Here is a 22,548-nt window from a genome sequence, read left to right on the forward strand (position 1 = left end):
TCAGAGGACTCTTTTTTTTTTGCTGCACAGCCAATGTGGCTGTCGTTTGTGACCTGCCTCCAATCAGCAGAGTGTACTCTCGAGTTCTCACCCTTCTGAACATTTGCTCAAGAAAAACCACGCCAGTGTTCAGAGCCAAAGCCACTTTCACAAATGACAGTGCTTTGCTTATGTAGGTCACTTTACAATTAGTTCACTGGTCACAGCAGGTGTTACCGATGCCAACAAGGCCAGTGCATGCTGCTCTATTGCGTGCCCACAGGCTACACCATCGAGACCTGACCAACTGTCTCCAACATATCACCTAATGCAGAATAGAGCAGGGTACCATCACTGTCTTGCTGTTTAAAATAAGAAAGCCAACATATAAACAGAAATAACTCAAATCTTAATAAGAAGGATGACACGCAGATGATAAAATCATAAACATCACAAGAGAAGCTAGAAGTAAATTAGACAATAGAAAACACCTGAACTTAAAAAAAAGATATATTAACAACAAAACAATGACATCAAATCAGCAAAATATATTTTCTGAAAATTAAAGAAACAGAAAACCAGAAAAGCCCATAAACAAAAGAGAAAATGTTTTACTAGCAAGGAAATTGGAGTTTAAACCAAGGAAAAGCTACTTTTATCTTTCTTTGATAGGCAAAAAAGAAAAAGCAAAATAATGTTTCAAATGTATCCCAGATGTAAACAGAAAGAAATATGCACTTACTCATTAGACTCAGATTTCACACTGGAAAGATCCAGGATAAACCCTGGCATATTTATACACAGATACATGAACAAGAGCACACACAGCAGTGGTGTCACTAGTACTGTGTGTGTGTGTGTGTGTGTGTGTGTGTGTGTGTGTGTGTGTGTGTGTGTGTGAGAGAGAGAGAGAGACAGAGAGAGACAGAGAGAGACACAGGCATACAGAGCGCACATCTGTGTCCAACAGCAGAGAAAACATTCTATCTGTCCAATGCTAACCTCCTCTCTATAAAGTCCTAAGAATGTGGTGTTTTTCTTTGTCATCACAGCATTGACAGATAGCATCCTGCCTACTCTATTGGGTACTCCAAATAATTAGTGAACTGAATTAAGGTTATGCGTGAAAAATGGAACTGGGTTATGACTCCCAGTTATGTGCCTTATTATGCTAAATTCCTATTCATTTGGTATCTTGCTACTTCCTAGTTTAGCTGGCACTGCGTTGGTTCATTCACTCTCCTTCTCATTCATTTTGGTCATTTTCCCACCTTACTTTTGTTTTATCTACCCTGGATACTATAGATAAAGATGAAGAAGCCTTGATCTTGAGCAGAATCTTCTGGGAAGATGTACACACTGATAATCAATATTCAAGACCAAAGATGCCAAAGATTCTTCTGGAGAGAAAACCTGTTATTCTTCGAGGGGCTAAGGAATGAAACACCACAGGAGAGTTAAGGCGTTAAGAGGCTTCCTGGGGAGCTGGGGGGGGCACACTTCATGGAGCACAGTCTCAGGTCTGAGTAGGCGCCAGTGACCTGGTGCTAACAGCAGAGCACAGCCTTGGGGGGAGGGGAAAGAAGGGGATATGAGAGCCACAGGTTCAATGGCAGGGCCTGAGTTAACATAACACTACAGAAGAAGAACGGAAAATGGAAAGAGTTTTGGTTTTAGATGTACACGGATCAAACTCAGGGCCCACTACATACCAAGCAGGCACTCTCCACTAGGCTGCATCCCCAGATAGAACCCGGGGGATCTCTAAGGAGAAAGTGAGGACTTGCTCACAGGGAATGTGAGCGAAGTAGGAAAGGGCTCTGCCAAGTGTTGGCTTTGGCTCTGGGATGGTTCGAATATTCCTGGCCCAGGGAGTGGCTCTAATTGGAGGTGTGGCCTTGTTGGAGTAGGTGTGTCACTGTGGATGTGGGCTTTAAGACCCTCATCCTAGCTGCCTGGAAGCCAGTATTCTGCTAGCAGCCTTCAGATGAAGGTGTAGAACTCTCAGCTCTTCCTGCTCCAGGCCTGCCTGGATGCTGCCATGCTCCTGCCTTAATGATAATGGACTGAACCACTGAACTTGTAAGCCAGCCCCAATTAAATGTTGTCCTTTATAAGACTTGCATTGGTCATGGTGTCTGTTCATAGCAGTAAAACCCTAACTAAGAAAGGCTCTCTACCAGCAAACTCTTCTAGTGTGATGTCTGGATTTCTCAATTTGGTAGCATATATGTAGGATAGCATTTTTTTTTAATACATAAGAAAAGACTTTCTCTGTTTTAAAGTCTAGAAACTAGTCTAGTTTGTCTTTAGACTTTCTTAGGGGACTTGAGAACCCTAAAAGAAATCTTCCATGATACTTGAAACAGATAAAGAAGTAAGGGTGACGGGCTAAGGGACAGGAGAATAAAAGCCACACATATGTACTTCTGTAGAATGTCTAGCAAGCAAGCCAAGCTCTTCCCTTACTCCTTCTATGCATTTTGAGGAGCACCAGAGATCCAGGACAGAACACTGACAGATGAAACAGCTAGAGTAGATCTGTTAAAGAGAAAGAGCCCTGGGAACAGAAGGAAGGGAAACACTTGCTTATTACAGAAGAGGAACTGAAACGACACAAAGAAACTTCAGAATGAGAAAGGGGAGCCACAAAAGAACAGTACCTGAGAGGTCATGGCAGGACAATTTTTAAAAAACAGTGGTAAACTTTATAAAGTGCTGCTGAGAGTTCATGGTTAAAGATGAAGAGACCCTGGAATCCAATCATTAAGAAGGACGTGGACACCCCCTGGCAATGGTCAACCGGACACCATGTTGGTGGTGTTCTTAGATCAGTCAGGGCGAAGCAGATGGCAGTCCTTTGTTCATCCTAGCTTGATGCTTGGCTTAGTGGCCAAAGCTGTTTTATGCCTAGGACTCATAAAAATCAAACCCAATCTAGGCAGGATGGCATGGGAGGAGGGAGACAGTCAGAGAACTGCCTTCTGTCATGCCACAAAGTGTAGGAAGGGGAAGACACCCACAGACCTGCCCTCCACCCCACAGCAAAGGTGGGCTACATACACATACAATCTTGGTACTACCATGTAGTATATTGAGAGAGGAGGAAGACAGACAGAGACTTATGGAGGACTGTATCACCTACAAGCTTTCCCTCTAGTGCCTAGTGGATTGAGGATGTCGCCCAGGGCCCAGCCAGCCATATAGCCAGTCTGTAGCAGGAGCCACCATAATGTGTTCATATGTAGTGAACAGATGGGAGAGAAAGAGAAGTGGGGCAGCTTGAACATTATAGAGAGATGGAACTGAAGACTCCTCGTGGAGAGGAGTAGCCTGTTATGAGTGGCTAGCCCTGTCACCTGGGGCCACGGTGAGATCCCAGCCTGAGCTGCCTGCTGACGGCCATGATGGGAGGGGTTGGGGTTGCTGTCTATGGCTCATATTACAACTAGAGAATATGAGCACCCACTGGGGACCACATGGATATCCAGGGACTGCGCAGAACTGTACCCATCTCTCACAGCACCAGAGCTCTGGAGAGCTGGCCCCACCTCTCACTGGCAGTAACACTCTGGAGAGCGGGCTGTGTGCCTTTCTCAGGCTACACAGTGGAAGTGGCCCTGCATCTTGTGTGGACAGCACAGCAGAGCTGAACCTGGTGGTGGTGGTACAGGTGAGCCAGCCTTGAGGGCCAGAGTGTAGAGAGCTACCTTGACACCGGTAGCATGAGCATGGGGGTGATACCCTCACCTGTCATCACCTGCCGCGGTCGGGAGAGCAGGCCCTGCACCTTGCCTGACCAGCACAGTAAGGCTGGCCCTGGTCAAGAGGGCATAGGTAAGCCAGACCCAGGACCAGAACACAGGAGAGCTGGCTCTGCCTTAATGAATGCAGGGGTGATGCCCCACCTCTTGCCCCTCACCATTTGCAGAAGTCAGGAGAACTAGCCCTGGGGTCAGGAGAGCAGGTGAGCTGGCCCTGTCTCTTGTTAGCTGTAGCACCTGGGAGAGCAGGTGCTGCACCTTGCCTAGGCAGTTCTGGTCTGGTCGAGGGGGCATGGGTGAGCCAGTCCTGAAGGCAAGAGCAAGGGAGAGCTGGCTGTGCCACTTGTCTGCCACGAGGTAGTGTGGGTTGGGGGGTGACGCTGTCCCCTCCTCACCCTTCACCACCTGTGGCAGTTGGGAAAGCTGGCCCTGGGGTCATGAGAGCTAGTGAGCTGGCCCTGCCTCTCATCTGTGGTGAGGTGGCATGGGCGCACAGGGATTTCTGCCATCCTCCCTCATCACCTGCAATAGTCAATAGAGTTAGCCATGATAGCAGGAGAGCTAGCCTGGTCCCTTCAGTGGCTGCAGCACTAGGGAAAGCAGACGCCTATGTAATACAGTGGAGCTGGCCCTGATGGTGAATGCCAAGAGTGAGCCAGCCCCGGGGATTTGTGAGCACTAGAGCTGGCCCCACCCCTCACCGAATGCAGCACTTGGGAAATTGGGCACCTTGACTGAAAGCACAATGGAGCTGGCTCTTGATGTATGCATGGGTCAGTAATGTTCTTGAGATAACCTGGGTTTCCCTTATGCAGCACCTCTCATTATCCTGAGGTTTCAATATTGATGGTGTCAGAGAAGCCAGAAACCTCGAACCATTTGCAAGTAAAGATGTGTGGTCAGAGGGATATACTATGGGACACACTGTGACATACTCCAGCTTCCATGATGAGATATTTTTCTATGCTTTGTGTGTGTGTGCGTGTGTGTTTTCTTTGGGGGGGGGGTTGCAAGAGTAAAGAGCAGATATGAGTGAGATGAGTGGGACTGGGGTAGATGAGGTAAAACTCACAAAGAATCAAAAAAAAAATTAAAAAAAAAAAAGAAGGAAGAGGAGGACATGGCTTTTGGCAGAGCAATGTCACTGGCTGGCAGGTGGAGAAGAACTTCTATTTTAGTAGGCTGAAGAGTGAGTAAGAAGCTAGGGAGTAAACAGTAAAGTCAGAGGGCTTTTCCAAGAGCAGCACACAGCTAAGCAGGGTGAAGCTGGTAGCGTCAGTGTACAGTGTGGGAGAATGGTGCCTGCTTAGGACAAATCTTATCTGTCAGAGCACATCTGTCAGAGAGCTGTGGGTTACTTCCCATTATTTATGAATCGTGTGTACCATAAGTTGAACACAGCTCACTTCATTATAATGGACATTGGCTCCTGAAGGACACTTGAAGTGCCACTACAGTTTACATCCATGCCAGTGGTCAGCGGGCCATTTTCAGCACCAGAGCATGGGGACCCTGAAACACACCCTCCATCCACCCGCCTCAGGTTAGGAGACTGGGATTTCCTAAGAGGAAATAAATCAAAGAGTAATATAGTGCCCAGAGTTACTTTAAGACCCCGAGGAAAAAAGATTGTTATTTAAAGAGGAACAGGAACAATCGTCCGGGTGACTGCCCTCAGCTAAGCCCTATTTGTAAAAACTTCTTAAACAGAACTCTCTTACCCAATGTTCCAGAGCGAGCATCCTGACCCAACATGTACAAAGCAACTTCTCTTCTGATTTTCTGAAGCCCTGCACTTTCCATCAGATTTGAAAGAAAATAGAAAGTCTCCATTTGCTGTGTATCCCGAACTGACTGCTCCCTAATACGAATTTCCATGGAACGCTATGGCCAGTCCCTCAGAGACATCAGGAGATCCGGGCATCATGCTCACATTGGCAAGCTCTTGGTGTGGAATGGTCCAGCTCAGGCCCACCTCTGAGATACCTTTGTGGTCCTGCTGAGGTCAAAGAATGGCAGCAGAGTCCTGACGGTGGTTTTAAATTCCGGCTTTTTTCATTACTAATTCTGATTACTCAAAAGTTCTTTATCCTATCTGATTCTCAACATGCACTATGGGGAAAAGCAGATGGGGCATACAGTAAACTTTCAAAATCATTAATTCCTCTAGTCTAAGCCTTTCATATATATAAATGCTGACTCAAATTCTACCTCCATGAAGCCTATTCTAATTACACGATCCTCCATCATTCACCTTGCTTTTTTCTGAAATCCTAATATATTTGCCTGCACATAATGCTGAACTGAGGGAGGAAATGAGTGTATTATAGATTCTCAACCCTGAGAGTACAAGGTATGGCACATCCCCTTTCTACTATACCGATACTCTGAGCACACCACCAAGCACACGGACATTCATTAGACAGTCACTGATAACTCAGGATCCCATAATTTTAGAATTTTATGCTATCTATATATTCCCTAACTCAAACTAGCTAGCCTGTGGAGAAGCTCGGACTAGAAAGGTTACAAAGCTTGCCTGGAAGACATCAACTGCTTTGTTGAAAGGTAAAGTATGCATCCTACTCGAAAGCCAGGGAGCAATCTACCCTGTGTTGGTTGCTGTCCTCTGAAGAAGTACCAGGAAATCCACAAGGGCCTTCATGTGCTAGAAGCTATTTGCTTTCCAATATTAAAAGAGTTAAAATGGAATATGGGAGATGTGCTCCTCTGAAAATTGATTCAAACACAAACTAGATTCTTTGATGTCATACATCCAAATAGTTCAACTGGCTTTCCTCTGCTGCCACCTGGAGGGCAGAGAAGATCCTACAACTGATCCAGTGTCTACTTATTCAGCTCTGTGATAAGAAAATTCACTTAAAAAGCCACCTCACAAGTTCACAGTGCAGGGACAAAAAGGAACACATTGCCATTTAATTGGTCAAAACTGTCCTAAGAGCACTGTGAAGAGAATTCTGGGTTCAGCCTGGAGCTGGAGAGCAGAAGTAGTAAGCAGTGGTATTTAAAATGAAGGAGCTCTCACTGGCAGACTTTCTGAACACACCACCATTAGCACAGGCACTATGACCGACAATATATAAATGGGACCTCATGAAACTGAAAAGCTTCCTCCTACCACAGACAAACTTGCTCAACCATGAACATAAAGCAAGAAATTGGAAACAACCTAGATGTCCTTTAAGAGAAGAATGAACTTGTAGGCAAATGAATGAAACTAAGAAAATCACTGAGAGAGGTATCCCAGACTCAGACAACTATGGGGTTCCTGAGTTTGTGAATGAGTGGGTCTCTGATTCTTGTGCCTTCTCTTGGGCTTTTTCCTTCTGTTGGTTTGTCATGGCCAACTTCAATTAGGTGGTTTTTATTTTAGGTTATATTTTATTTTATTATAATTTTTAGGAATGAATGAATGAATGAATGAATGAATGAATGAATGAAAATCCAATCACTACAGTAAATGTCAATAACCGAACTGCTACTGTTTCCTGCTGGGTAAGGAAAAATCCGTTCTCTCCAATAAAGTGGCACTGGGTACATTACTCACCCCTTATATTCATGAGTAATTGAGAAACCTAAAATAGACTCTCCAGTTTTTGTTTTGTGTGTGTGTGTGTGTGTGTGTGTGCTTTTATTTGGATATAGTTCAGTGTTTTTAAATTTCTTTTTGGCTGTGGTTTTGCTGTTATATTGGGTTACTGTTTGTTTTTTTGAGAAAGAACTTACAGTTGGGTGGGGAGGTGGGGAGAGGCTATGGAAGGTCTTGGAGGAGGGGGTGAATATGCTCAAAATATAATTAAATTTAAAAAGTGTTTTAAATGTTAAAATATAATTAAAAAGCTAAAAAATAAAGAGTTCTCATGGCACTGAGCAGGACATTGCTAGGCAGAGAACAGGAGCTAAAGCCACTCCGGCATGGGGAGGCTCTGCATGGGGGACAACTAGGAAGAGGGAGATGAGGCAGAGCGTGTTCAGGAGAGGTCTGTTTTCTACTTGGACAGAGTAATGCCCTAAGCAAGGACACAAAATAGATGTGGGAAGAGAAGGATGGGATAAAGACAACTGAGGGAAAAGGACACTTTCAGGTAAGTGGGGCTGAGGCAGGAGGATTACTATTTTTTAGACTAGTCTGGCATATATACTGGGACCTTATCTTAATAAACAAACATGCACAAATAAAAATGAAAAAGAGAGCCAGGCAGTGGTGGCGCACCCCTTTAATCCCACACTTGGGATTAAAGAGTGAATTCCAGGACAGCCAGGGCTACACAGAGAAACCCTGCCTCAAAAAACAACAACAACAAAAAAACAACAACAAAACAAAAAACAAAAAAAAAGGAAAAAGAGACTAAAGAGTAATTCCTTTGCAGAACTAAATAGTCACTCGACATGACTTTAAAACTGATTGGTTCTGCATTAATTTTCAATTTTGTCCAGAAACTGGTCCTCTAAGCATAAAGATCAATTAGAAAAAAATTTCTTATATATAGAAAAATATTTATTTTTATTTAATATTCGTTATGGATCCAGCTATGAGTCCTTTGGAGTCTATTAAACTAGGTAGTTATTCCAGCTAATGTGAAGCTGTCTGCAGATTAATTTGATATCATCTATCATCATATAAGGGAGTTCACATCTAGTAATGAATCAACAGCCTTTATTACCTAGACCTCAAATAATGTCCTCATTCAGTATAAAGGTTAGCTGAATTGAACTCTATTCTTCACCTACACAACCCAGCTTCTCTCAGTAATACCCTAATTATCTGACAGTGATTTTTGATTAGTTAAAACTTAGACTATATAATATTTAAGACAAATAAAAAAGATGAACAGTACAAACTAATACCTGTGCATCATTAGCATTCAACATAAGGATAATAGACAGTATTAATTTCATATTAAAATATAGAAGCTTTCCTGGATCCTGAAATTTTTAATTAGCTCATACTACGTTGACCTTTGGGTCTGTTCCTTACATCCTTATGTCTATTTATATTCATTAAGAATGTGAAGAAACACAGGTTCTAATTAAGCTGGCTATTCTTAAAAACCACGCTGGGTATTTGCTATGTGATTTGGGGTAAAGCAGGTTCCCTTTCTAACCTGTTCCTTGTATGTAAATGAGAGCTCAGAATATCTTCTTTGTAAATTTGTTGTGAGGATTAATAATAATTGATGGAAAACAAGTATTTCATACAAACTACAAAGCAATTTACTTGACAGTATTCATGTTGTTATTAAAAATGTCTTTCTGTGCTTAGCTTCTCTAAATCTAATCGATTTGAAATAAAATCTACCCAAAAGTCTAAATGGTGCCACTATTTTAGACTTCAGGCTGCTTATCTCATTTAATTTGTAAACCCTGTATGCTGTAGGAATCCTGTATCTCAGGTTGTGAGACTGCGTTCTTCATGTGGGTTCACTTACCTGTGTCTAACCTCCTTGTCTATCAGTTACAGAGATTCCAAACTACCACAATAAAATGAATGTCACTGTAATAAAGCAAGTCTTTGGGTTTTCTAGTGCATATAAACAAAATGTTTAATATTTTTATAGTCAATTTTGCTGTAGCAGTGCCTAAAAATACAATGTATGCAACCTTAATTCAAAAATTATATTGTGCTGACAAGATGGCTTAATAGATACAAAGGCAGTTACCACTAAGCCTGGTGACACTAATTGATCCTTCCCTCCCTCCTCCTTCCTTCCTCCCTCCCTCCTCCCCTTCTTTCTTTCTTTTTCTTCTTTCTTTCTTTCTTTCTTTCTTTCTTTCTTTCTTTCTTTCTTTCTTTCTTTCTTTCTTTCTTTCTTTCTTTCTTCTTCTTCTTCTTTTTTTTTTTTTTTGTTTTGTTTTGCGTCAGGGTTTCTCTGTGTAGCTCTGGCTGTCCTGGAACTCACTCTGCAGACCAGGCTGACCTCAAACTCACAGAGATCCGCCTGCTTCTGCTTCCTGAGTGCTGGCATTAAAGGTGCGTGTCACCACTGCCTGGCCTTCCTTCTTTCTCTCGCTTATTAATTTTGGACTTCTTGAGATGGGTTTGAGACAGACCCAAGCTGGCCTCAAGGTTGTGCTAATCCTCCTGCCTCAAGCATTCTCAGTGCTCTGTTGTACCTGGCTTTGACCTTTCCTTTCACAGAAAATTTCTGGGTAGCCTGGGATGTCAGCTGATGCTCTCTTCTCTTCTCTTCTCTTCTCTTCTCTTCTCTTCTCTTCTCTCCTTCTCCTCCTCCTCCTTCTTCTTCTTCATTTTTTTTTTTTTGGTTTTTTTGAGACAGGGTTTCCTGTGTATCCCTGGCTGTCCTGGAACTCACTTTGTAGACCAGGCTGGCCTCGAACTCAGAAATCCGTCTGCCTCTGCCTCTCCAGTGCTGGGATTAAAGGCGTGCACCACCACTGCCGGCTGCTATTTTATTTTCAATGTATATTTCACCTACTGTCATGTACACTTTGCTCTCTTCTTGCTCAAGATTCATACAAGGGAAAAAAGATTACATCAACAAAGAAAAAGTAGGTTCAACTCTGCTATAGACATTTAGACAAGGAAAACATTTTAGAGCAAAAATGGAGAGAAATAGGGAAACTATAAAACCTTTTCTTTAATTGGCAACTGTCATAGTTTTAGAGATAATTTTAAGTGTTTTTAAAAATGATGGCTTAATTATGTTTTAAAATTTCTAACATTCCAAAGATGATATCAAATTAATCTGCAGACAGCTTCACATTAGCTGGAATAACTACCTAGTTTAATAGACTCCAAAGGACTCAGGAAGGTTGGGATGAGGGTAGATGGATGACTCAGTCAGTATAGGTCACCCCTTGAGAAGCAAGCAGAGCTGAGTATAATGTGGGTTCTTCAGAGGGACAAGCAATTCTAGCCTTCTGTGGAAACAAACTATTTATAGCCATTTCTTGGATGGATGGAAGGAAGGACATCTGAAGGAAGAAAGTGATATAAAATTCAGGGCTGGTCAGAGGGAGGGAAAAGGGAGCAGGGATACAAAGAGGAGAAAAGGCAGGCAGAGACAGTCAGTCACTATCAGCTCTAATATTAGCCCGGGGAATTATTTATATTCTGTTGCTAAGGAAAACTTGGAGCTTTGGAAAATGAACTTGACCACTACATGATTGTGACAGCTGCTACTTAGCGTGGTGTCCCTGCAGAGCTATCTGCCAACTGCTGGCTACTTGCCATTTCTGTCCTGCAGTCTGCTAGTCAAATCATCTGGCCCTTCAGAGCCAGATGAGCCTGCTGGTTTCTATAGTCCCCATGTCAACCCAAAACATGGAGGGTAGCGATTAGTTCTATATTCTGGGCTACAAATCAAGACAGGCTGGCCCTGGAATCAAACTTTTACTTTTGAATGGGTATTATTTTAATTCAAAAGTTGAAATATTTCAATATAGAGGAAAAGAGGGCCTAGCCGATGATAAGTGAAGACTTTATACAATCTTATGACTTCAACTTACTTATGACTTTCATTAGAGTAAGGAACCTATTTCTCGTTCCTGTCCATCATGTAAAGAAAGGAAGTAGCAGCTGAACACACTACAGCTTTTTCAGGAAAGCAGACATTAGTAAACCCAAGACCATTTCTCCTTAAAATTAATAAATCATATTATGTATTTTGTTGTGAGATGTGAATTCAAGATCATGGCTGGCCATGGCAGCTCAGAACACACAGTTCTGAGAAGAGATGCCTCAGCTACTAAGTGAGACCTTGTCTTAAGAAAACAAAACCCAATTAACCAGGCTTGACATTCCAAATACTCTAGGGGATGGGGCATAGAGACCCTATGTTCTGCCAGAGCAACAGAGCAAGTTTAAGCCCCCGTTTCTCCAAAAAAAAAAAAAAAAAAAAGTTAACAAAGGGGCTAGGGAAAGAGGAGCACTCTCATATAGGCAAAGGGGAGGGTAGATATGGGATGGGGGGGGGGGTCGCGGGATGGGGGGGGGTGGAGGGGGTAACCGGGAAGTGGGATATCATTTGAGATGTAAACAAATGGAAAAGGAAAGAAAGAGAGTGCTTATCTAGCAGCAACAAGGACAGGCCCTAGGTTTAATCTCTAGTCATACTAGTCACACAGAGACACAGACATACAAATACACACAAATATACCTACACAGACATACACACAGACACACATACAGACACAGACATACACATACAGACACACAGACACACACACACATTCATACCTTACACATACACACATATACATACACACACATACAAACATACTTTCACATAGACATTTGCATATATATATGTATATATATATACACACACACACATAGAGATACACACAGAGAGAGAAATATATATACTCATACACAGATACACACAGATATACAGACAGACAGACACATATACATACACAAAGACACACACACAGAAATACATACACACATACATAGACACACATACATAGACACACAGATACTAACATACATACACATTTATATACACAGAGACACAGACACAGACACACACACACACCACAAAGTTTCTAGACTTACTATGGCAATCATCATTGGATGGACATGGCCTCCTCCACAGACTAACATCACAAGGAAACTGGTTCCCAGAGCAAATTTCTCTTCAATTATTTCCCCTTCCATTGTATTATAACAGTAATACTTTTTCACACAAGAAAAGGAGGGCAGAATTCCCCAGAATGCCCCCCCCAACAAACATCGTAAATACTGTTGTGTTTGTTTGGTATCATACATTATCCTTTGCACCTGGCTTTGTCCATTTAACAAGATATCAGTGGTCACCTGCGTCCATACGTAGTGCCAGAAGGAGAAAGCTGAAACTGATTGTTGGCCAGTCCTGCATACACTCACAATGCCTGCCGGAAAACAAAACCCTAAGGAGAGACAACTGTGAAATGGTGTGCTAAATCCCAGCCCAGCCTAAGTGACTCAATTACAAGGCAAAGGGAGATTATTTCTGAGCGGTGGCTTTCTACTGCTTAAGTCTTGCAGTGGCCTGCTTCAAATCCCCATTTATCCCAATGCTACTAATTGTTTCCAATTGGACCTGTGAATGAGGGCTCCAAGGCTCCACTGTGGTTTCCCAGCAGGAGTCAAAACACTTCCACAATGGGCTGATTACAGAGAAAGCTGAAGCTTCAAAAGAGAAGAATTATCACTCAGCATGCTCTTTCAAAAGAAAATGTAGCTGTTTCAAAACATCTGATTTTTTTTCTCTTAGTTTATGCTCATCTAAAGTGAGAAACTAAATGGCTTTAATTCTGTAAAGGCTGAAATGACATGTTTTATGTGATCAGCTCATTCCCCTGCTGAAAATTCTACTATGGTATTTCACAGCTCTGAGAACAGAAGATCAAGTTTCTTAACATAACCCAGATAAAAACTGGCTTGATTTGGTTCCTGCCTACCTCTCGAGTGCCACAATTCCCAAAGACTATCCAGTGGAATGGTAATTTGGGGGTTTCTGCAGGGCAAGAGCAAGTTCACTGAGTACCTGCCACAGCCACTCTTTCCCAAGCCCCACCACCAACCACCACTCTTCCCAGGTGACCAGAGAAGGCTTGAGTGAGCTGTTTAATTTAGCGTAAGCCATCCTTCTCCACTTGATTTGTTATACCTCCCTCACTCCTTCCAGCTAACCCTGTTTTCACACAGAAACGTTCTGAAGTGACATATGCCAGGCAGAGCCCTTCAATAAACGGCTGTTTGATCGGTCTGCATATGCAAGTCTCCACTTAACAAGACTATTCACTTATAACACCGTATGCTTGTGCCAGGATCCAAAGCTTTCAGGAATAAAGACCTAGCGTCTATGTTAAATCCTTGACCTGGCATTCCAAATTCTATGTGTAGTAAATTTTTTTCTCCAATTACTTTTCTGTCCCTGTCTAGATCCTTGAATAAATTCTCTTCTTTTCCCTTTCTTTGAGGCACAGGGTCTACAATGTACACATCTCATGAGCTGGGCAGCCATTCCAGAGCTCTAACTTGATATAAATTCTTGGTTACAAGTCTCAGCTAAGTATGTATGACCTCACATGTGTCAGTAAAATCTGAGCCTCCGTATCCACAGTGCTACATATAAATATAACGATAATCTTGGCCACTAATCCTGATGACCTGAATTCAAGTCCCAGGACCTACATGGAGGGAGAAGGGAACCAACTTCTGCAACTTGTCCTCTGACCTCCACACATGGCCAATGCATCAGCTCCCTTCCTCCCAGTTATTAAGTGTAATCAATATATTTTTACCACACTCACTTTTCTTCATCCCTTCTGTCACTCCCCATTGCGAGCCTGATTTGTCCTACGTGCATTTCTTCTGTGACAGTCTCTTTGCTAGTCACGTCACGTTCACTATTACCCATTTGTTCCTGTCTAATAACTTCAGACAGAGTTTAAAAGCCAGTTTAAAATTCATGATACCTTAAGCTTAAAGCTGTCTAGTGGCATATTGCCTACAAAATCCACTAGTAGCATATACCTGAGAAATATGTCCACATAAAATATATATATACAAATGTTTATAGTGATATTTGTCATAATGGCCAGCCAACAGGTAGAAATAATGTGAATGTATCAATTTATGAATGAACAAACAATATCAAATGGTAGATTATAAAAAGGAATCAAGTCCTGATACCTGCCTCAACATGGATGCACTTTGGAAATATACCAGAAAGAGGCTAATTATAACCCCTCATCTTGTTTCCATTTTACATGAAAGGTTGAAAATAAGAAAAAGAGAAAATATTAGTAGTTGCTTAGGTTGCAGGGAAGTGGTCCAGGTTCAGTGCTAGGGTTACATATATCACCATATCTGACATCCTATACAAAATTATTTTTAAAGATTGCTTAAACTCCATGTTCTTTCATAGCTGCTACTTATCATACAGACCTTTGTCTAAGCACCAGACTCTCGTGGCAGCCTCCTGGAGTCCCCCAGGGAAAGTATTCGTAAGCAGATCTCCGTTAACACACTGTTCATAACTCACACTATCTCTTTATGGCACAGGCTGAACAGCTGTTAACCAAACTGCTGGGAACCAGAAGCCTATCAAACTTTGAAGTATTTTCATAAAATAAGGAGTCACTTTGGCTAAGAAAAGACTCCTCTGGTTTCATATAGTGTGTTCCCAACAACATGTTCATACTTGGACTCCAGATAGTAGGTCCAACAACAGGGCAGTGACCAGACGCCACCGCCTGCTGAGTGGGCAGCCTTGCAGACATTCAGGTGAGAGGCTTCGTTAGTGGGACTGGTCACTGGAGGGACATTCCCAGGAGCAGCATTGGTCCAGTCCGTGCTCTCCGCTGCTCTCTGCCATCTTGCTTGTCAGGCATGAGCGGCTTTGCTCATCCACACTTCTATCAGAAACAATAAAGCAGCTACCACAAAGTGTCATCTCTGAAGCCATAAACAAAATAAACCTTCCTCCTTCAAATAATTTCTCTCAGATACTTTTTAGTGTCCAAAAACTGACATGTTCACCCTATACACATAACATGGAGGTTATCTTACACAATTTTAAAAAATAATTTTGTACAGAAAGTCAGGTATGGTGTTATATGGAGTCTTAGCACTCAGGAGGCTGAGGCAAGAGGATTGCCATAAGTTCAGTGCAAGCTATATACAGTTAAGTATCAGGCCAGTCAAAAGGATATAGCAAGACCTGTTTTCTAAGAAACAAAATCAATTTTGTACATCTTGATACAGCATATAGTTCACTAATATCTCAGTTTAGTCTTGTTAATTCTTTTATTTGTTTTATGTAGAGAGGGTCTCACTATGTATCCCAGGCTGACCTACAACTCAGAGACCCTGCCTCCACCTAAGTGCTGGGATTAAAGGTGTGGACCACCCACACCAGCTAATTCTTTGTTCATACAGTTGCCACTTGAGGAGATGTAGCCAGGTCACCCTATTTGCTAAGGTGAAGGAGCTCAGCGGACAGCCGTGGACTGACAAAACAGCCAGAACAGAATCAAAATCTGATTCCATTGGTCGAGCGATGCCTTATCTACTGGATGTTACAAAGTTCACGGATGCAGTGGCTCTCTAGGAGTCTATGAACGCAGCATTTCCATACAGCCTGAAAACAAACATTTCTCCATCTTTCCAATCTTAATCTTAATGAATTTAACTCATTTAAGTTCTCTCAGCTAGGAAACACTTTGTGTGGGAAACGTGGGTGCACGTGTTTGTGTGAGTGTGTGCATGATCACATATAGTTGTGTGTGGGAGGGTGTCTTCCTTAACTGCTTCTCCACTTTAACTTATTGAAACAGGGTCTCTCTCTCTGAATCACATGTCACTGAGGGTCATGGATTGACTATGCTGACGTGGGGATTACAGATGCCAAGTCCTGTTATCATGGCTGCTGATAATCTGACCTCTTGTCCTCACACCTGTACAAAACACTTTCCGATTGAGTCATACCCCTTGCCCTAAGAAACACTTTTAGAGTGATTTCTTCTTTAGCTAATGGAAGACTGCTCTTTAGTTTCTCGAATGAAACGAATGGTACTTCTCTGTGCACTAGAGTAAATGTATAAACATCACATATTCACGAATGCATAATATTTACTGGGCTAAAAGTCAATTAAAAGAGGGCAACTGAGGGTGAGGGAAATAGCTCAGCTCTTAAGAATACCTGCTGCTCCTCCAGAGAACCTGAACTTGAGTCCCAGAACCTGTATCAGGAGTTCTTGCAACTCCAGCTACAGGGCCTCTGACCCCTTTTTCTGGCCTCCAAGGGCACTAGCAACACACATGGCACATGTATACACATTCACAAGCAAACATGCATGCATAGGCATGCACACATACACACGAATAAACATGTCTTTTTAAAAAGAGGACAACTACTGACTCAGAACCCCATTAGTCCAGATAATTGATTTCCTTAAAAATTTTATGGAAAGAACAATAACAGGAAATGCTGTTTTTCAATACACTTAACTTCTCCCCCCCCCCTTTCTCAAAATGTGTGCTTTGAGTTCTCTTCACAATAAACAAATACTAAAAAGTTAGGTACTGTAGTCTTAGATTACATTTCCTGGCGTCTCACATATACATACACACTGAAAGATAGAAAAATATCTTTTTGGATACTGAAAAACCTTGATGAAAATTTGTTCTTTTCCAAGTCTTAAAAAAACCCTCTACCATAGCCTGCACACTAGATTTTATAACTTCAAGGTTAAGACAATGCTTAATGTTTCTTCCTTTTATCACACTGCACAATCTCTTAATCCTAACAACTGAAAAGTTCTGCTCTTTTTCTAATCTATCTCAAGTTGATCTACATCTGCTTTCTAGGAATTTCGCTCTAAAAACACTGCAGTGTAACAGAGCATGGTAGCGGCCATCTGCACTCCTAGTCTCAAGCAGGCTACCGCAAGAGAACCAAGAGATCAAAGCTGGCTGGTCTGGGGTGCACAGCAAGTCTCAACAACTGCAGACAAGTGAGCCACAATCCCACATTACCATAAATGCTCATTTCCTTCCCTGGGACTATTCTCCCATGAATTAAATCTATGCACCCAGCACTGCTTCTCTTGCACCCAGCACTGCTTCTCTTGCACCCAGCACTGCTTCTCTTGCACCCAGCACTGCTTCTCTTGCACCCAGCACTGCTTCTCTTGCACCCAGCACTGCTTCTCTTGCACCCAGCACTGCTTCTCTTGCACCCAGCACTGCTTCTCTTGCACCCAGCACTGCTTCTTTGAGCACTTTATTACAGTATTACCTTGCTGCACAAAGTAATCACAGAGAACTCAGAACAAAACAAAGGATCTTTATCTGGGCTTCAAGCTCTCCATCACAAAAGACAAAAATATGTCTGTCAGCTATAAGGCAAGTAGGGGAAAAAAGGCTCTGACTATACATACAACATAATGCTAACCCCCACCAACCACAAAATCCTCCCAGGCTAAGACAGTAAGATTAAGATCTATCTGAGCTTGAGTCAGACACTTCCCACCCGCTTGTCTGTCTCTCTTCTCACAGCAGAGCCCTGCAACCGCACCAGCAACCTCATACCTCCTCTTCTCCCGGGCCTCCACAGAGGGGTCTGTTCCAGCGGAGGAGAACACTGTGGCAGCTGGAACCCCATTGGCAGTACTTGGCGCAGGACGGTTGGTGATCACACACAGTGGGGTGCTGGAGGAGACACTGTCTGCTGTTTTCTCTGCTGTTGAGTCAGCCTGGGACTTGTAAGGAGTCCTGGAATTAAGAAAAGACAGGAGCAAAAAGAGAATGGTCAGGCATGATGTATAGCAGACACTGGCACAGAGAAAGGAGGCACTAGTCTAATGAGAATCTTCTTGCTCAAGATTTTGTTTGTTGGTTTGTTAATTCTGAGCTCGTAAATATTGCATCAGTATGATTATACATTTAGTCTGACATCTTCTGCCCAGGACTTATTTGTTATAGGATATTTTTTATATGACATTAAAAAACGAACAAACAAAAATCAGCTATGGCACAAGGCAAGATACTGCATATGAACGAGTGCCTTAAAGGCTCGTTGCCACCTGACCTCCCTCCGCACATGCACAAAGAGAGAGGATCTCACTGCAGGTGAAAGAGACACCAGAATCACTTACGATATCAGTCTCCACCTCCCTCAGCTCGTGGCAGGGGAAGTCTTTGTGGCAGTCCTCAGCCTAGATTTGATGATCATCTTCTTGAATTCTCCAATTGAAAAGTATTCTACAACCTCAGTCTATTTGGCTCTCTCTCACCTAGTCCAGCAACTGCAGTCTTTCTTCCATTTAGCCAAGCGCCTAATTCTCTACAGTCATAGCTGCCTAAGTAAGAGACTGAAGCAGAAATCGAGCAGGATTCTAAATGCAACCTTAACTACAGACTGCAACAGCAAGCTGTGTAATTAAAGTCATTTCTGTGAAAAGAAGATCTTTGTTTCTTAACAAAGAATCAGGAGCAACCATTGGCTTTCCACCCAAAAAGCTATCATTTGTGATGTCACAGCTTGTTGCTGGGGTAACAGAGATCCAAAATTGATACTTGCAGAGATGGGAAAAGCAATGAAAAGCATGAATGTTAAAAATCTGTTTTTCACCTACTCACAATTATTATCAGAAATGTTTACAAGTAGCTATAAGCTCACTTCCAAAGAATCACATTATTAGAATTAGTGTAAAAGAAATAATCAAATCATAAAGTCTAAACATGGCATTAAGAAACATAAAAATATAACACTTTTGAAGATAGAAACTATATCTTTAAAAAATGAGCTACTTCTCCAGAAGGAATTAATATCTCAGCATAAGGTGATATTTTATACTCATTTTCTCATCTAAAAAGGTAGAGATAAATAGTTTCTCAGATTTATTCGTATGCAGGAAATACTAATTAACAAGAAGCGTGGCCATAAGAAGTGTGGGGCCAACCCAAGAACAATGTGCATACCTCTAACTATCAGCATAACTATCAGGGGTCCATGAACCCAAGGCCTGAGACCAGTCTGAGAAACAGACTCCACCCTCCCCACCAAAAAACAAAACAAAAGCAAAAAGAAAATCAAGCAAACAAAACAATAACAACAACAGTAACAGAAACATAAAAAGCCTTCAGTAAGATCATACTTAACAAAAGCTTACTGAAATTTCTTTTTAGGTTAATAATGTTTTGGCTTCTCTGCAATTTCTTTCTTATTTTTTTTTAACAATTTATTTTTATTTTGCAATTTCTTTCTTTTAAGTTTTATGTATTAGTGTGCACATGTGCATACAATATGTGAGGAGGTCCGAGGACAACTCCTTTACATGGATTCTGGGGCTCAAGCTCAGTGGCCAGGCCTGTGCACAATGCACCTTTACCTGCTGAGCCATCCTGCCAAACTTGCAGTTTCTCAGACTGTGAACATGGCAGGTATGTTCTTTTACTTTACCGTCCAATGGGACGTTACTATTACTTTACGATCAGGCTGCTCAGAGCAGCTGGGAAGCCCTACAACAGGATCGGGAACTGCACACCGAGCCACATAGTGCAACAACAACCAACATAAAGATCTTACATCTTCACCGTAAAATACAGGAAACAAACTGAGTCATGCAGAGTTTTCATGATGATGAAACAAAAATTTATATGTGTGTGTGTATGTATGTATGTATGTATGTATGTATGTATGTGTGTATATATATATACACACATATATAAATGTGTATACACACATATATATGTATATATATGTATATATATATATCATTTAAATAGTACTCACAATAAGATATAAACTCAATGTTAAAAAACTTGACAAAACAAATGGGCTTCACATCAACTAATCTAGATATAAAACCTGTTTCAGTCCCCAGTGGTGATGTGATCTGGGCAGATGATTAAGCTTCTGGGTTGCTTTCCTCATTTAAAAATACACACAATGCTTAATATACCAGGGGAATACTTATGAAAATGTAAATGACACAAATGTCCAAGGCAGGGGTGACCTGACTAATATTCATTGCCTCCCACGAGACACAGCACAGATTAGTGTTTCTGAAGAAAGGATTGATTTAGTCTCTCTTTGCCTGCTCCCTCCTTGCCTATTGCTTCCTACCCAGAATGCAGCCACCACGGCTAGAGCTACAGCAGTCACTCTGGGCTGTGAAGCAAGCCTTGGAAATAGAATCCATGAAGTAAAGAAAAGCACTGGATCTCTGAATGATTTTGGAGCTACTCCGCTAGCCCTGTTTCTGGGCTTTCTTGCTTATAAGAAACAAAAGAGGAAGCTTTACTGTACTTAAAGCAATATATGTGAGACTTACTGCTGCATGTGAGTAAACATAATCCCAGCGTGCAAATCCCTTTCCTAGAGAAACTAGTCCAGTGCCTGTCACAAAGCAGGTTCGATACAATGTTGCCCAGTTTTAGCTCTGTGATTTCTTCAGTGCTGAGGACTGAACCCAGGCCCTCAGGCATGCTAAACCACTAAGTTAGGCTCCCACCCTCCGGTCTGCATTCTTCATCTTTAGTGATAATATACATAATGTCAACATAGCTGTACTATTATGGGAATCTAATAATTTCTATGCAACTACACAGAGTTACTAACGGAGTCATAAGTCTTAAATCTCTATATAATTATAACAGTATTAATGATAATGCATTATGAAATAGTTCTTTCTAACCAAATTAATGATGACTATCTGTTTCAGGGAAAGAAATCTAGTAGGCTGGCAAACATCATCCAAGCACCGCCATAGCAGCTGTTTTGGCAACAACACTACCATCATTTCTATTTTTTAATTTTCACTCTACCACAAGACCTATAAAGCCTTCTGATGAAAACAAAATAGCCTCCAACACCCAGGAAAGGGTAAAACCCTGTAGGTAAAGTGCAGCGAGTGGCTGGCGAGGTGCTCTGATTTTGAGCACTTGATGCTCATACAGAGGAATCTGGTTCAGTTTCTGCTCCCACTACAGGTGGCTCACACCCACCCCAAAATGGCATCCCATGTCAAATGCCCTCTTCTGGCCTCAACAGGCACTGCTGTACACATGAGGTACACACACAGGCAAACAGGTATATACACATACACATAAATTAAGTGTGTGTGTGTGTGTGTGTGTGAGTGTCAGCCAGGTGTGGTGATGCATGTCTTTAATCCCAGCACTTAGAAGACAGTCTCTCAGTTCTAAGCTAACCAGGTTGGAATAGCAAGGTCAAAGCTATCCAGGCCTCAAAATAACCAAACCAACCAAACAAAACAAGAAGGAACTGAAATCCTGACATGCTTTTACAACAACACTCTGCTATGCTGTCGTTAGATGAATGGAAAAGTCAAAACGATACGCTCCTGAAACAGTTCCTTAAAACACAACCTCTCCTCTCTTAGTGCTCCCACAGGACACTGATTGGCACTTCTCAGAAGGTGAACAGGGATTAGCTTCTCTTCTAATCTGAGTTTGTATGTCATCTTCCAAAAGACTATATACATAAGATTCTTACTAGTATGTCAATAAATAAAACAAAAATAAATATATAACAACTTTTTTAATTCATAATTTACTATCATGGGTCTTACTCTCAAACTGTAATCACAACTGGAAAGGTGGTTGAGAAATGAAAGCAATCATGGTATGTTGACCCCTGAACGTCAAGACAACAACATGGATCCACTGTGATTCAATAAGCAACTGTTGACTGGCTATAAGTCAAAACAAAAGCATCTTTGTTAAATTCTGGGTACTGTCACAGGAATTGAAACTTGCTTCTACACCGACAAAGCCTCTTTGCTTCAAACCTTACATGTGTTTTCAGAAGCATTAACTGTGACGATCAACTCAAATGGCTCCAAGAAGCCTTACCTGACGTGCTGCACAGGTGCAGGAGTGTTTGTACTGACTGGTGCAGGGCAAGAAGAGGCAGGTTGCCACTGGCTGCCCCGAGAGGTTGATGAACCAATGGTAATGGGTGAGGTAGCAGGAGATGAATTGCGATTGGCTGAAATGTAGGGACTTGTGGGGTCACTACTTTTACCAAATGAAGCACTGCAAAACAGCACACAGTCACTTTCTTCAGGACATGCTGCTCACCCGACATTTCCCAACACCGCCTTCCCGCCCAGATCGTGCATGTGAAAGGAATGTAGGCCAAAGATGGCACGGCAACCTAGAAGTGGAGAGGTGACTCCAGCCGGAGCCAAGTCTCAGCAGCAGACAGACAGCCATCTGAGAGTGAGGCAGTCACCACTCTTTGAAGGATGATTGTTTGTTTTGATCAATCATCCAAAAGAATAAAGAAGGAGAGGTGCT

The 22,548-nt window shown here is 42.1% G+C and overlaps 1 protein-coding gene and 1 non-coding gene across 9 annotated transcripts in view; one reads left to right on the plus strand and one right to left on the minus strand.

Annotated features, from left to right (window-relative positions):
- The window catches only part of Ppp1r12b (protein phosphatase 1, regulatory subunit 12B), a 201,306-nt gene that overhangs the window by 93,309 nt on the left and 85,449 nt on the right, over positions 1-22,548 (minus strand). For 5 of the 8 annotated variants that reach the window (XR_387177.4, XM_017321279.2, XM_006529707.4 and 2 more), the window contains 2 exons: positions 22,102-22,284; positions 17,812-17,994 (listed from right to left, as the gene is read on the minus strand). Coding sequence is in view for 7 of the 8 variants with exons in the window: in XM_017321279.2 (XP_017176768.1) it covers positions 17,812-17,994; positions 22,102-22,284 (366 nt within the window). In the remaining variant the exon portion in view is untranslated. The remainder of the gene's footprint in view (positions 1-17,811; positions 17,995-22,101; positions 22,285-22,548) is intronic. The other 3 variants (NM_001368829.1, NM_001368827.1, NM_001081307.2) reach the window with 1 other exon arrangement.
- Positions 2,763-2,902, plus strand: LOC115487658. The gene has a single exon (XR_003949259.1). It is a non-coding gene; the product is annotated as a small nucleolar RNA SNORA48 (small nucleolar RNA).

The sequence above is a fragment of the Mus musculus genome, chromosome 1 (assembly GCF_000001635.26).
Source record: "Mus musculus strain C57BL/6J chromosome 1, GRCm38.p6 C57BL/6J".
Lineage (NCBI taxonomy): Eukaryota > Metazoa > Chordata > Mammalia > Rodentia > Muridae > Mus > Mus musculus.